Source organism: Equus caballus, chromosome 7 (genome assembly GCF_041296265.1).
Source record: "Equus caballus isolate H_3958 breed thoroughbred chromosome 7, TB-T2T, whole genome shotgun sequence".
NCBI classification, from domain to species: domain Eukaryota; kingdom Metazoa; phylum Chordata; class Mammalia; order Perissodactyla; family Equidae; genus Equus; species Equus caballus.
The window spans coordinates 50,756,547-50,773,065 of NC_091690.1; the positions used below are offsets into that span (position 1 = coordinate 50,756,547).

General features: G+C 43.3%; 1 protein-coding gene across 3 annotated transcripts in view; it reads right to left on the reverse strand.

Moving 5' to 3' along the window:
- The window catches only part of LOC102149103 (zinc finger protein 709), a 26,867-nt gene continuing 10,348 nt past the window's right edge, over positions 1-16,519 (reverse strand). For 2 of the 3 annotated variants that reach the window (XM_014741696.3, XM_070274068.1), the window contains 3 exons: positions 4,835-4,961; positions 4,569-4,629; positions 1-4,182 (listed from right to left, as the gene is read on the reverse strand). In XM_014741696.3, the coding sequence (XP_014597182.1) occupies positions 3,069-4,182; positions 4,569-4,629; positions 4,835-4,961 (1,302 nt within the window). In that variant the 3' untranslated portion in view covers positions 1-3,068. Of the gene's footprint in view, positions 4,183-4,568; positions 4,630-4,834; positions 4,962-16,519 lie in introns of those variants that run through there. The other variant, XM_070274069.1, reaches the window with a different exon arrangement.

The following is a 16,519-nucleotide window of genomic DNA, read 5'->3' on the forward strand; positions in this document are numbered from 1 at the left end:
TAACATTTTAAATATTTAATGGTAATGTAAAAATCCTGTCAAAGGACATCAAAAACAAAGGACAATACAAATATCTGTGGCTTAGATCAGTAGGAAGTCTCAAGTCCCAGATAACAATAATAGCATCCTCGCTCACTCCTACCCTCATAGAAAAGCTATAAACACAACTCAGCCTCCCTATTAGCTCAATGCTATTCTTTACTTTTCTTCAAAGGCCTTCCTTCTATTCTATAAAACAAAGCTTCACTGTGTCCATCACTTCTGCTTTTCCACAAACATGGGGGCACCAGGACTGCCAGGACTTGTCTGTTTCATGCTCTGTATCCAGATCCTACTGTGTCTCAGCTCTGCTACAGTGTGTTCACTGACTCCACACTGCATGGCTTGTGAGGGACGGTACCAGCAAGAGCACAGTCTCAGAGAAGGAAAGTCTTCAGAGTGGCACAGTGGTCCTATTTCCCCGGCTGGGTTTGCACTGTCTCACAATTTACCTAAACTCAAAGGCCTCAGCTGAGTCTAAAAGAGATACTGAAAATATTACGTAGGATACTAAGAAGAGAATTTATGTATTTAAATGAGGTACTTAATGGTAAACATTGTCCAATTCACCATAGGAAATACATCGGTGTTTTGACTGTAAGTAGGAAAGGCAAAGCTGTTCCAGAGGACCAGGAGCTGGCTGCATCCCCTGCAAGGCCAGTCTTACCCTGCTGAAGAGAAAAGGGTCCGACAGCTTGGTTATTAAAAGTACACAGTTTCCAAGAGAAAACTAAGAGTATTTTGTTACCATAGAGGTAAAAATGATAAAGGATAAAAGTCAAAATCACAAATGAGTCTATTCCTTCTTCTCACTAAAATGACTGATTGCAACTTCTTAAAAATTAACTTTTCTTCACTACATTGTTTTTGCCTTGGAGAAAACAATGATTCGGTTCCCCCCCAAAAAAAGGTTGACAAAAGTTAGAATTAAGTTGACCTCCTCAAATCACTGAAGACAGAAAGTAACCTGCCTCCTTGAATAGCAGTCAAATCCACTAACACAGGCCAGAATCTTGTAAGAAGTCCTTTGAGCACTGTTACCGCTACACCTCAAGGTCCTTTAGGTCTGTGGTCATTCTTACTAGAATTCCTGACACCCCTCTCTGACTGCAGGCGCAATCCTGCAGGTCACTGGAAGAGGGCACTGAAAAAAATCCCTGCTTGTTAACTTTTGGCTTAAAAATGAATGAGGAATTATTTTCATGACAATAATTGTAACTGTCAAAGAATAAGAAATAGCTTGCCTGGGGAAGAAATCCCTGAATTGGTCTGCACACGATAAAATTGACTTAAAATGTATAATGATTAAATGAAGAACATTGTAAAGTATATCTGAAAATCCATGATCAAAAATGGATATTAATACTCTGTAAAAATGAAATCCACACTAATATTTATTAACGTAGGATGGACTGGATCAGTTGATAAAATACATCAATGAAACAACTACAGAAGTGCTCATTTCCCAAACAGATGGACAGTCTTATTGACGTACACTCAAAGGTTGCTGAGAACATATCGACAGAATGCATTCAAGCTACAAGTAACAGGAAACACACAGAGTCTTCCCAACGTGAGAAAGGTGATTGTTCTCACACGGAAGAAATGGGTGAAGGCAGCCGCTGCACAGGAAGCAGAGAAACAAACTCACAGGTTGTTCTTTTTATGTCCCATTGGAGATGCCATGTGAAGCAGGAAAATGTGCTCACTAGCACTATGAACAGCAAAGGTGTTTCCTATACACATCAGACCGTATTCAGATATCATCTAGGGAAAAGGGGAATCAGAGAACACTCCCACCCACAAAGGTCTGAATTACCTTCCTGGTGGACAGAAGAGGCCTTACAGAAAGACCCTAACTCCAATGGATCTTTGATGTGAAACTGGTGGAAAATGCACCTCTAACAAAATGGAAATCAACTATTGCTGGTTTTCAAGATACTCTTGACAAGAAGGGCAAAGAATCCAGAAAAAGGGATGGAAGGTGATGTCCCTGAAGCTCCTATGTAACTGTCTCCCTCCCTGTGTGGTGGCTCGAAAATCTGCCTAAGGCCTTGTGTGCTTCTGCCTTCCAGATCTCACGCAAGTGAGGCCATTGGGGAATTCCAACAAGGAACCAGCAATGGGATGGACTGTTAAAGATCTAGCTCTTCAGATTACCCTCACTGACATAATGCAGTACAGGGGTGATGTGTCCAGCTCTAGATTTTGTTGCCCTGACACAGGCCTCTACTTAATTCAAAGTCTATTCACCAAATACCAGTCAGAAGCAAGGACGAACCACAAAGGCCCAAATAGGAAACTAAGAATTCACAGGAAGTACACTCTTGGATAAACTTGCCAAACGTAAATTTTTTTCCAAGTGTTTAACAGTACAGAAAATAAAAACAGGCTCCTCCACCCACCACCCCCAAAAAGGAGCTTTCTCTAAATCATGTACAATATGTACAACGGATGAGGCATAGCCAGGAACTGTAATACAAGGCCAGTAAGAAAATCACAACAAATACAAACTGTCACTTTTCAATGGCCCCTTAACACAGAACAATTAAAACATGATAAAAACACTAAAGATAAAAATTAACTGATTTAAGGGAAAAGCACTACCTATGAATCTTATTTACTATTTATGAAGGATGACTAGCAGACTCATCTCACCTCAATATTCATTTCTGAAGTAATTAACACAAATCCACAGTCCAGTGTTACACTTTAAGAATGAGGCTTGATAAATACAATCTATTTACTACTTTTATTACAACTCTTTCATGTTGAAAGTTTTCTAGAAGCTCATATACAAATTAATTTCCATGAAGCTTCCTCACATGACTTACATTTACATTTCTCTTTGGTGGGAGTTTCACATAGAAGGATATGGGGCAATTGATGCCTTTCTCATGCTGTTTACATTCAAGACGTTTTATCAAGTGAGTCCTTTCATGCCTTCAGGAAGAACTGGGATGACAAAAGTCTTTCCCAAATGTTTATTTCTACATGGTTTTTCCTCTAGTTTGCATTTGTGCGTATCCTCAAAAGTCTGCATGAGAAGTAAAGCCTTTCTCGTTTTCCTGGCATTCATAGGTTTTCTCTCCTCTGTGACTTCTTTTATGTTTTCCAAGAGAACTGGAAGAAGTAAATGCTTTACTGCATTTTTTACATTCATAGGGTTTCTCTCCATTATGAATTCTTCCATGTATTTGAAGATAACTGGAAGAAGTGAATGCTTTACCACATTTTTTACATTCGTAGGGTTTCGCTCCAGTGTGACTTCTTTCATGTGTTGAAAGAGAACTGGTATACATGAATGCTTTACCACATATTTTACATTCATAGGGTTTCTCTCCAGTATGAGTTCTTTCATGTCTTTGAAGATAAGTGGAAGAAGCGAATGCTTTACTGCATTTTTTACATTCATAGGGTTTCTCTCCAGTATGAAATCTTCCATGTATTTGAAGAGATCTGGAAGAAGCGAATGCTTTACCACACTTACATTCGTAGGGTTTCGCTCCTGTGTGACTTCTTTCATGTGTTGTAAGAGAAGTGATATAACTGAACGCTTTACTACATATTTTACATTCATAGGGTTTCTCTCCAGTGTGACTCCTTTCATGTTTTCGAAGATAACTGGAAGAAATGAATGCTTTACTGCATGTTTTACATTCATAGGGTTTCTCTCCAGTATGAGTTCTTTCATGACGTTGAAGATCACGGGAAGAAGTGAATGCTTTACTGCATTTCTTACATTCATAGGGTTTCTCTCCAGTATGAGTTCTTTCATGTATTCGAAGAGAACCGGAATAAGTGAATGCTTTACTGCATCTTTTACATTCATAGGGTTTCTCTCCAGTGTGTGTTCTTTCATGTATTCGAAGGAAAGTGAGATAAATGAAGGTTTTCCCACATTCTTTACATTTATATGGCTTCTCTCCATATTTTTGATAGTTATATATTTTATGTCCAGTGTGACATCTAATGTGCATCTTAAACGATGAATGATCCGTGAAGACTCTTCCACATGCACTGCATTCCCATGGTTTAGCTCCAAAAGTTTTCTTGTTCACACTGAGATTTGGAATAAGGCTGAAGTTTTCTCCACACTGACCACCCTCTTCATTTTCACACAGTCTCCCTACCATACGCTTCCTGTAACAATGAGAAGAACGTTGTTAATGATTTCCCTATTAATGATTTTATATTTCTTATGTTTATTATGATTTACAGGAAATATTTATGTTTTCTGCCTTGTATGAATTCTCTGAAATTAAATATACTGAATTTTTTGCAAGAGGACTTCCGCCTTTCTAATACCCAAACAGTGATATTCACAGATAGGGTTCACTAATACTATTTCTAAGTGAAATATTTTGCCAAAAGTGAATCTCTACATCACATTTCAGAAAGTATATTTGGTGAAAATTTTGTAAGAATAGCGAAATTTGAACCAAGCACTATTTGTTTCTTCTTTCTTAAAACAATTTCTTAACATACAAGGATTCACGTGAGACACAACTTTGTATTGTGTGACTCACCTTACTTTTCTCCCCTGGTCTTTGTACTGATCTTCAATATCATGATCTCCCCATGTTATTCCTGAAATGCAGACCCAGAAAGTTTATTCAAAATATTAGAAATTATCAAAAAATTCTTAGATTCTAAGTATATGATAATCTACGGCCATTTCTACTTTATTTACTAACAACCTCCCCTTTCCACATTCTACATCTTAGAACACGGACGATGGGCAAGAACCACTTGTTCTCTCATTGATGACGTGAAGGAATGTCCTCATTCTTACCTACTGAGGCCAGGTGTCTGAAGGTTTCCCACATCACATCTCTGTAGAGCTTCTTCTGTGAGGGATCCAGTAAAGCCCACTCCTCTGGGGTGAAGTTCACAGCCACGTCCTCAATGGCCACTGAGTCCTAGAACAGAACGAATGTGTGTAGGGCAGGATGCATGAGACAGACAGCACTAGGGATATATACTCCAATTCTAGGAAGGTTACACGTTATTCTATTATCTCCAAACATTTATTCTATGTAGTGATCATCACAAACTCCCTTTTTTCTGTACACAGTGCACATCAATTTAACAATATCATGAACACATGGAAATATTTACACAGTTTTACTGTGATGACATTACATCTTATTTCTCTCTAAGAACAAGTTCCAGAACGGGTTGGGAAATGACAGAAATGCTAGACAAATGAAACAAATATCATTTGTGGACCAAAGATTCCTCGTAAGAAAAATTCTTTCATCTTCTTCCATATTATCCACTGGTTACAGCACTCCATGAGGCAGGGGATGAAATCTACGGGATGTTTCAGTGAATAAAAACATAGTGAACAACTGGAAGCTTTTTGGTCTGGTCCCATCACCAATCTGAGATTCCAGTAGGACTGTGAGAATCAAACTTTGACCAAGCCTAGCTGCCCACAATGTCCTACACTACTCCAGGCCATTATAAGTAACCAGATCTAGCTGGCTGAATGTAAATATTCCTGTGGTGAAACACTGGTTGTAACTTGTGAAATATTTATCATAGACTCAGTTCTACCTTTCTCACTCTGTATGATTTGATGGGGCTGGAATTACTATGAAGTGAGAGCGCAGGTACAAGGAAGAAGCCATGAAAACTCAGACCAGAAGATCCCTATACTCATGGGCTTCAAAGCTACCTCTCACCAATTGTAGAACACACTCTGAGATAATAATGTGCCATAAGAGATCTTTCTGGACAAACGCTGACGGTGTACCCTGAGCTTTGCTCACCTTGAGGGGTAGGTTAAGAGCTGCCGATTGGGGCTGGACCCGTGGCCGAGAGGTTAAATTTGCGCACTCCATGTTGGCGGCGCAGAGTTTGGCTGGTTCGGATCCTGGGTGCGGACATGGCACCGCTCGTTAGGCCATGTTGAGGCGGCGTCCCAAATAGCACAACCAGATGCACTCACCACTACAGTGTACAACTATGTACTGGGAGGATTGGGGGAGAAAAAGCAGGGAAAAAAAAAAACAACCCACAAGATTGGCAACAGCTGTTAGCTCAGGTGCCAATCTTTAAAAAAGAAAGAAAAAGGGCTGAAGATCGGAAGGGAGCTCCTTGAAGTCCACCATGGTTTCCTGTTAAATTTGCCCATGATTATAAAATACATGAAGGATTTAACAGTGGTTTCTTCCAAAAGAACATAAAATTTCCTTTCTCCAACTTCAAGAGGAAGTGTTTCCTGACCACCCACTCTGGATGATGCCCTGCTGACTTCTGATCCTGCGCCTAAAGAGCTTAGAAGCTGTCATTCTTGATCTCACAAGAAGAAAATGAACAACCCTTCTTAGATCCAGGAGAGCCTTGAGGTCATCGGACAAACCAGAGTCTCCAAACTTGGGAAAGACAAAAAAAAAAGATGGCATTTTGGAATCTGCCCCACATGTTCTGTTCTTAATAAGGCGTGTACTAAAAAAAAAAAAATCTATTTCCCCAGAGGCTAATGCAGGAGCAAAAGTAACAAAAAAGACAGAACCCAATTTCCACGAAGCCTAGGACAACCCTGTTTAAAAGAAGGTTTAAAATCCACATAATGGGAATATGTGAAGGAAAAGACAGGCAGAGAGAAACAGAAGAAAACGTGAAGCAATAATCACCAAAATACCCTAAAGTCAATGACAGCCAGCACACTGTCCATCCAGGAAGCTAATGGAACACTACGATAAAGGACAAGTGCACAACCAAGGGAATCACACTGAAACTAGAGAAACATCACAGACAGACAATGTACTGAAAATTGCCAGAGAAGAAACACACCTTCGCCAGAAAGAAACAAAGATTTGAATTAAATTGGACTTCTTCTCAAAAACCATGCAACAAGAACAGAGGAGAATGAAAGATTTAAAGTGCTGAAAATAAAACCCACTTTCCTAGAATTCGCTCAAGCAAAATTATCCTTCAGTATAAGGAAGAAATAAGGACTTTCTGAGACAAAATTTGACGAAATTTGTCCCGAGTACACATACGTTGAATGAAATTGCTCGAAAGTTTATCAGAAAGAATGTAAATGATAAAGGTGGGGGATTAGAAGAAGAAAAAAGGAGGGGAAACATCTTTTATGTTTCTTATAATTAAGACAACAGATGACACTTTGTTTAAACTACTGTTAGCAACAACGTATTTGGTAAAGAGAAGGTTTTGGATAAGTGAAATACATGACAGCAGTGACAAGACACAGGGAAAGGAAATTGGGGACAGTGCGTTAAGAGGTACTTGCACACAGTGAAGTGGCACAGTGTCATTTGGCAGAGGGAGGGGTTAGTTGTAAAAGTATGCTGAAAACTCGGGCAACCACTAAAATGTGTTTTTTAAAAAATGTGTAACGGATATGCTAAGAGAGGAGAAAAGAAGAATTACAGTAAATGCTCAATTTTAGCCAGAGAAGGTGGCAAAAAGAGAAAAACAAACAAGGATAAAAATGGAGAAAGTAAAAGTTTTTGTAAATATTAATTTAACTGAATCAATAACCACTTTAATCATCAATGGTCTCATTACAACTGAAAGACAGTAACAGATTTCAAAAACACCATTATAGGGGCTGGCCTGGTGGTGCAGCGGATCAGTTTGCATGTTCCGCTTCTCGGCAGCCTGGGTTTCATGGGTACGGATCCCGGGTGCGGACACGGGGCCCCTTGGCACGCCATGCTGTGGTAGGCGTCCCACATATGAAGCAGAGGACGCTGGGCACGGATGTTAGCTCAGGGCCAGGGTTCCTCAGCAAAAGAGGAGGGTTGGCAGATGTTAGCTCAAAGCTAATCTTCCTCAAAAAAAAAAAAAAATTATACGTTGTATACAAGAAACCCACACACTAAGTATAAAGTCACAGACAGATGAAGGGTAAAGGGACAGAGAAAAACAGACCATGCCAACACGAATACAAAGGAAGCTGCAAAAGGAATAGACATTACAGACAATGCAGATTTCAAACCAACGAAAATGCAGAGATAGAGGGGCAGTAGGTACGGATAAAGGGGTCTATTCTCTGAGAAGGCACAGCAACGCTGCATGTGTACCTGCCTAACAACAGAGGGGCAACACACCTCAGGGAGGAACTCATCGAATGCAGGAGAAAGAGACAGATCCAGTAGGACAGCTGTAGAAGTCAACACCCCCTCATGAGGAATTAGAAATTTCAGTAGGCAGGAAGTGAGGAAGGACAGACGTGCAATGAACAGCACTGCGAAACAGCTGGGTTTCATTGTAATCTGCGGAATACTTCACAGAACAGCAGAATATACATTCTTCTCAGGTTCACATGGAACATTCACCAAAACAAACCACACCCTGGGACATAAAGCACACCTTAACAAACTTGAAAGAACAGAAATCATACAAAATAGGCTCTCACACCACATAGGCAGAAGGCAATACCAGCAATAGTTGGAAAACCCCCTCATACGCGGTGATCCAAAAATACACTTCTGAATACCACAGACTATCAAACTAGAAGTCTCAAGAAAAATGAAAACTTATTTTGAACTAAAAAAATGAAAACACAACATAGCAAATGTTCTTGGATGTAGCAAAAGCAGTATCCGGGGGAAATTCATGCCATCAAACAAATACACTGGAAAAATCAAAGATCTCTAATCAGTAATGCAAGCATGCACCTTAGCAAAGAATAAAAAGAAGAGCAAGTTAAACCCACAGCAAGCACAATAGAAGAAATAATAAAACAAGAAAGGAAACGAATGTCATAGTGGGAAATCAAGGAGAAAATGAAAAGAAAAAAGCTGCTTGTTTCTCAAGACCAATAAAATTGATAAATATCTAGTCAAGATAACAGAAGAGGCAAGACAGAAATTGCTAATATCAGAAAGGAAAGGAGGGGAAACTAATATAAAATAAGATTTGATAAAATGCAACATCCATTTATGATAAACTAGTAAGAGAGGGCAACTTCCACCCATGTATGAGGGTTCCACGTTCTCCATGCAGCCTCCATAAGATTTGATATTCTCTCTTATTTGTATTCTAACCATCCCAGTGGTTGGGAAGTGGTATCTCATTGGGACTTTGATTTGCGTTTCCTTGATGACTAATGATGTCCAGCATTTTTTTTACACTCTTAGCCATTTGTCTACCTTTTTCAGAAAAATTCGAGTGCGGATCCTTTGCCACCTTTAAATTGAGTTATTTGACTCCTTATTGTTATGTTATTATAGGTCTTTATATACATGGGCCTTCTCAGATATATTCCCTGTTCTGAAGTCTGCTTTGTGTGAAATGAACAGATACTTCAAATTCAGTCCAGTCTTTCAAAAATCTCTGTCGGACCAGGGTCTTGAGTTGATGACTGCTTTGGCTCTTTAGAATGTGTATTTTTCTTTCCTTTCCACATGCCATCTAACTCTTGATTGAAACCCAGACATGATGTACGAAGAAACAGGATTTCAGGTAAACAGGCCTTTAGTGTGAGGTTTCATGATTTCTTGAATAGGAGTCAGACTACGTTTCGTGTTTGCTGTAGCTGGAGGGGTCAGGGGCTTCATGGTCTGCAGTGTCCTTGCACTTATCTCCCTGGTCTGTTGGGTTTCCCTAGAAACTCAATCTAAGTAGAGTCTGTGTCTTGCAGCTGTTTTCCTCCAGTGTTTGTATCCTGGGCCCTGCCGATATGGTGTCAGGGGTTTGAAAGGGAAACATCCTCTCATGTTATGATGAAACCTGCAATGTTGGATGGTAGAGAATCTGGACTGTGAACTTCAGAACAGATTCTTAGCACTCATATTTCCTCCACTTCTGTCAGAGAGGAACCTGAATTGACTGCAGGTGTCTATGTGTACTTTGCCCAATCAGAGAAGGCCTAGGGGAAAAGAGAGGCCGAGGCTTTAGTTTTCCAAAGTCAAACGTCAAATATGTGGATGCTGGCCACTGTTACAAGAACAAACATGGGTGAGAAAAATAGGCCTTCACACTGGCTTGTTTTTACATAAACAAACACTATCAAGATGGTGAAGAAGTGATCAAAACTGGTCATGGGAGGGAGGCTGGAGCCAGAGCAGAGGAGTCGGGCAGGACTGCAGGCAGGGAGTCAGCTTTAGTCACTTTCCTCTCAGGAAGTCTTTTTTTCATGAGGAAGATTGTCCCTGAGCTAACATCCCTGCCCATCTTTCTTGTATTCTGTATGTGGGATGCCACCACAGCATGGCTTGATGTGTGGTGTGGACGTCCACACCCGGGATCTGAACCTGTGAACCCTGGGCTGCTGAAGCAGAGTCTGTGAACTCAACCACCACAACACCAGGCCAGACCCCGTCTTAGGAAAGTTTTAACCTTCCCATTCATTATTTATTGAAAATAAGGAGAAAAATATTTATACTCCTTATTTTGCTATTGTTCATTCTTTTAAATAAACTTTTGATATTTAAAATTAATTTGATTTTAACTTGTCTACATAGAAACCACTCCAAGATTTAATCCTTTAAACACTAATAACCCTCATACACTGCTGGTGGGGGTGCAGGCTGTGCAGCCACTGTGGAAAGCAGTATGGATTTCCTGTATGGACGTACCAGGTGAGCCAGCTGGTCCACTGCTGGGTGTTTATCCCAGGAACTTGAAAAGACAAATGCATCAAGATACCTGCACCCCTGTGTTCACTACTGCGTTATTCACGGTGGCCGGGACTTGGAGGTGACCTAGATGCCCATCGAGGGACGAACGGATAAGGAAGATGTGCTGTGTGTACGCAGTGGGGTGCTGCTCTGCCATGCGAAATGAAGGGACAACATGGATGGACCTTCAGGGTGGGCATCAGAGGGGCAGGGTCAAGTGCCATATGATCTCACTCATAAGTAGAAGATGAAAACAACAAACACACACACGGCAACAGAGATTGGATTGGTGGTTGCGGGGTGGGGGGGTGAAGGGAGTGACTGGGCACACGTGTGGTGATGGATTATAATTAGTTTTTGTGGGATGAATGTGATGTAATCTACACAGAATGCAAAATATATTACGATGTGCACAGAAAAAAATGGACTGAAACATATATGGAAAAATAAATTTAAAGAAATTTTTAAAACACTAATAAAATCGTAAACATTAAAAAAAATTAGAAAACCTTTTTTTTTGAAAGAGTGCCACCTAAGCTAACAACTGTTGCCAACCTTGTATTTTTTCTGCTTTTTCTCCCCAAGTTCCACCAGTACATAGTCGTATATTTTAGTTGTGGGTCCATCTAGTTGTGGCAGGTGGGACGTGGCCTCAGCATGGCCTGATGAGCAGTGCCATGCCTTCGCCCAGGATTCGAACCTGGAAAACCCTGGGCCACCGAAGTGGAGCACACGAACTCAACCACTCGGACAGGGGGCCGGCCCCACAAAACCCTTTCTAAGTAAAAGGACAAGGGCATTATCGTTTGTCCCTCCACTATATGTCACACTGGGGATATTCTCAGGAACGAGTAGCATATTATAACACATTAGGGTTTACAATTAAGCCTTGTGATAAACTAGGAATTCCACTTACATAAGCTTTGACCTGTCTCCTCCTCTCAATGGAAACAGAAATTCAAGGGCTTTTCCTTCACCTCCATTAAAGTAGGAATTCATCTGCCTGGGTTTACAGAGCTCACGGACCTCCCCGCCTTCCAAGGACACTGGGCCTGGGCCCTACATGAAGGAATGTGTCTGGGCTCGGGGCCAAAGGTGGCCACTTCGGCCCTGACTCTAAGGCACAAGTTACAAAGAATATGTCCTGCGCCATGTTCCTTGTCTGGACTGGCCACCCTGACGGGCACCTGATGGGACTTTAGAAACATCCCATCCATGGGAACAAGAAGAAATGACTCAAAGTATCCAAATGTGTGAAACCGGAGTCGGAACCCAGAGAAACCCTAGGATAAAGGGAGTCCCAGGCACAGAACGATTAGGAGTGTCACTGAGGAAAGGACGCTTTGCCTCAGACGCGGACAATCGGCATCCCGCCCGCCGTACAAACTGTCGGGACTTCCTGGCTGACCGAGGTGTGGATGATGTGAGTACCGCTTTGTTGTTCCCTTGAATCCCCGTTCCTCGTCCTGTTTCCCTTTATCAATAACCTCTGATTGCTTAAACAACCAAGCAGCCTTAGCGGTGCCTGTCATTCCTTGCCCTTTGTGGCTGTGGACAACGCTGAGGAATAGTATACTTTTTTTGTTTTGAGGAAGATAAGCCCTGAGCTAACATCTGCTGCCAATCCTCCTCTTTTTGCTGAGGAAGACTGGCCCTGAGCTAACATCCATGCCCATCTTCCTCTGCTTTATACATGGAACACCTACCACAACATGGCGAGCCAAGCGGTGCCATGTCCACACCCGGGAGCCAAACCTGGGAGCCCTGGGCTGCCGAAGCAGAACATGCGTACTTAAATGCTGTGCGACCGGGTCAGCCATGGAACAGCATAGAGGTTTTTTTTTTTTCCTTTTGAGTTCATAACAGTCTACAACAAGGTGAGATTTCAATTGTACATGATTTCTTGACTGTCACCACATAAGTGCTCCCCTTCACCCTCAGTGTCCCCCCACCTCCCTTCCCCTGGTAACCACTGAACTGTTTTCTTTGTCCCAGTACTTGTTTATATTCCACATGTGAGTGAAATCATCTGGTGGTTGTCTTTCTCAGGCTGGCTTGTTTCACTTAGCACGACTCCCTCCAGGTCCTTCCATGTTCCGGTTGTATACACTTTTAAGTGTCTTCGAGGGACACGGACACACAAAAACTGACCTAAAAGTGGAACAAGCACCTGAAAACTTAAGTAAACCCATCTCGCATCTTGAGGTTCTCCAGCCTCAATGGAACAAAAATTCTATTTGCTTCTATAATTTTCTCACCTGACTCACATCATCTCTATCAAGTGACATTTTAAAACCCCAGGTGTGAACGGAAACTAGAATCAAAGGGCTGCAATCTTCACCTTATACAGGAATCCAAGGACAGAAACAAGAGTAAATGAATCAGCTCACAGGAACTGCCTGTTTGCCAACAGTTCAGAAGGAAAACACACTCAGAAAGTGACTACATCCCAAATTGAGGGTGGAAACACTCGCAGTTGAGATCTAAGCCCTACAGTGCTTTGTACCTGGTGAAGGAGGGTGGGGTCCCCTGAGCAGCCACAGGAGTGAACTCTGGAGCCCCACACACCCTCCCTGTTCTGTGAGCATGGAGGCACTGCCTCCCCCAGGCTCCCACTCTCACAAGTGAGGAAACTCTCAACCGGATTCAGTTCAAGCTTCTGACCCACATGAACTCCAAATTCATGAACCCTTTGTCCACAGGACGGAACACCCGATCTTCACAGACTTCCTCACTGTGCACAGATTACACTCTCAGTGCACCTACAGTGTGGGTGCAAAACTCAAACGATGTCTAAAATGTCCAGGCCTAAGAACCACAACCACAGCCTCAGAAAGGGCATCACTCCCCACCCCATGGGCACGTGCACCCCCAGCTTTCCAGGGCTCTGCAGCTCCTCTCAGGATAAAGGCTCCTTCCATGGGGGTGTGAGCCGTAGGACACAGGCAGGGGGAGGACCCCCAGGAAGAACAACTGGGCCTTCAAGGCCTTCCCCCTGCAGGCCCTGGGGGCCTCAGCTTGGCCCTATCACTGCAGGCCTCAGCATCCCCAGATGCTTTGGAACATCAGGTTTTTTTAAATGAAACAAACCCAGTGTTTGAAGAATCCAGCAAAATCACTTAAGCCCAGCCTTTCCATGGAAAATAGGGCAGAAAATTATAAGGCACTTGGACTACTTCAAGGAAAAACCAAAAATATCTATTCCTTTCAGAAAAAAAAGATGCTAGTGAACTATTTCCATGGCAAGAAATCACACTTGACCACTTGTGGTCTGCAAGTCTGAGCCCTGACATTTCATTCGAAAACACCCAAAAGGAAGGAACAGCCCTCAGAAACTGACTACACATGTTCAGTGGAAGAAAAAGCGAAAGAGATATTCATAACAAAGGGAATCTAACAGGAATATATGATTTCTTTCTGAAATTCACCTCTCTGTTGCCCGTCTGTAACTATCTCATGCTGTCTTCCAAGCTCTATTGATTAAATATATTTACCATTAGTGAACAATGGAGAACTAAATAAGGAATCAATCTTTGCAAGGTCACAAACCAAGGCAGCAGCAATGCCAAAAGGACACAACACCCAGGAAAGCTTCTTAAGTGGAAGCTCCAACTAAACGACTTCCCAAAGGACATCTGTGCCGAGAAACATCCTGGGGGGAGAGGCACAAGGACTGCATACAACGTAGTTCATATGGGTACCTTCTGCCACTGCTGTATTCTAATGTAAGACATCCAAAGAAACTTTTAAAAAGTTTCTTTTCAAAATAATCTTTATAAAAGAACCACCTATGGCTCAAGGGAAAAATGATCCACGGTTAAAATAGGGAGTCTGTTTGAAATACCCCATGGTGTATGAATAGTTGCTAATCAGGCCGTTAACCAGAGACAAGAAGTGGGGTTTGGGAACCTGGGGAGGGGACCAGGAAAGTCAGGGACTTCCTGCCAGTGCTGCGCAGAGCCAGCCTGGGGAACAGGATAGGGGATTTGAGAGGCTGCTCCCCAAACATTTGCAAACGCAGGAGAAAATGGATGCCCCGGGGGAGAAAGGAGGCCCTGCACAGCCCACAGACCGCGGCTCCTCCCACACACGACTCCTGAAGACTGAGTCACAACTGTCCCTAATGGCCCTCCCTGGGGTCACCGCACAATCTGGGGAGACGGAGGCTGCGGGTACAGAAGTGTGCAGAGACAGGCTCTGGGTCTCAAGTCACCACATGCAGTGACAGACCGGATGCCCAGGATCCTGGCTGCCGGCTCAGCCCCGATGTGGCGGGGGGACTGAGGTCGGAGCAGTGTCACCTACAGACTCAGGGCCCCAGACTCCAGAAGTGTCCACAGGGAGGCTGGGTCCTGCTGTGGCCAATGCCAACCAGTCCCTCCTCCCCGTTTCCTCACCCCAGGGCAGCAGACAGGTCATTTCTGAGTCTCCTCCGTCTCCCTGAGTCCTTCTCATGGCTCCCATGGCCAGTGCAGCTCACAGCAGGACAGACAGGGTGGCAGAGGCACCAGGGACCATTCAGGTCATGTGACAATCTACCCCAAGCAGGACAGGAACAAGAAAGGAGCTCCATGTCAGTGCACTGCATCACCCCAACCACCTGCCCCAGGGGCTCCCCTGATTGGACAGTCAGGAAGGCCCCACCCTCTCATGGATGAGTGACAGTGCGGGGGAAGCCACGGGGCTCCAAGGAACCCTCCTAGGCTGCTGGCTGGAACCTGACTCACTGGCACATTTGCATTTACACACAACTTTCTCCTGCCCTGGGGCTGCCTCTACTCTCTTCACTCAGCTCTTTATGAACACATGGGCACAGGTGTGCACAGAGAATTCCTGACTGAGTTTCCAAAGGGAGCAATAAGTCTAAACCATGGGGTGGCCCAGGCAAGGCCACACTGAAACAAGACGGTCTTATGGGCTTTAGGGGTCAAGGGCTTGGGGAAGGCTTCAAGGCCAATCATGGAATTATGACCCTTGTATAGAATCGGAAACATTTAAATAGGGCCTCACTATTTGTCATAAAGAGCCAGGTTCCATTTTAATCGTTGAATCTTCCTAGTGAGGACCCCTCCACCGACGCCTTCCCCATCCCCACTCATGTGGTGCTTAAGATAAGGAATCCCAGAGCACTTGGCTCTGGTGCGAAGTTGGAATCCCACAGCCCTACCCTGGGTACAGGGGCTCTTCAGTCTTGTAACTATGGGCCACCAAGACCAGCATGAAATGACCCATCTCTTATCAACGCAGTGATCAAGAGCTGGTTTTCAGAAAACTACAAAGCATGACGCCAGAGCACGTGCAGAAGAAATCTTGACCTGAAATGACACCAGAACCCACCATCGTCCTCCCCATGGAACTAAAGGAGGGGGACACGACCAGGACTTGAAAGTCACACTCTCATCAGAGGTGAGGGGTCCACCGTGTAGGACGACCTGCTGTTGAAACCCATCCACACCTTGCCCTAACTGCTTAAAACCTCGTCATGTTTCAAACCTACCATAAATGCTAAATGCCTCCAATTCACACCTGCCCCGGCAGCATTTCCACAGGCCAGCTTGTTCCCTCAACCTCTGAAATTTTCCCCAAATCCTGAATCGGCAATGCAGATCTGACAGCATGTGCCTCCTATCTCCTCACAGACTGACGGAGGATAACCTGTTTTCTTTTCCCAAAGGCTGATGCGGGAATAACTGGCTTTTTATGTGCATCGGTTGGGAGAACCACATCTTTGTCTGGTAACAGTCTAACCACAGGGTGTGACACACGTTCATTAAAGTCTCAGGTGTACATTTTACACTAGGAGGAAATTTATTTTGGATCAGGGTTACCCAAGTCCCTAGAGACCTCCCAGATATTAACCACTATGCCTAAGGCAATTG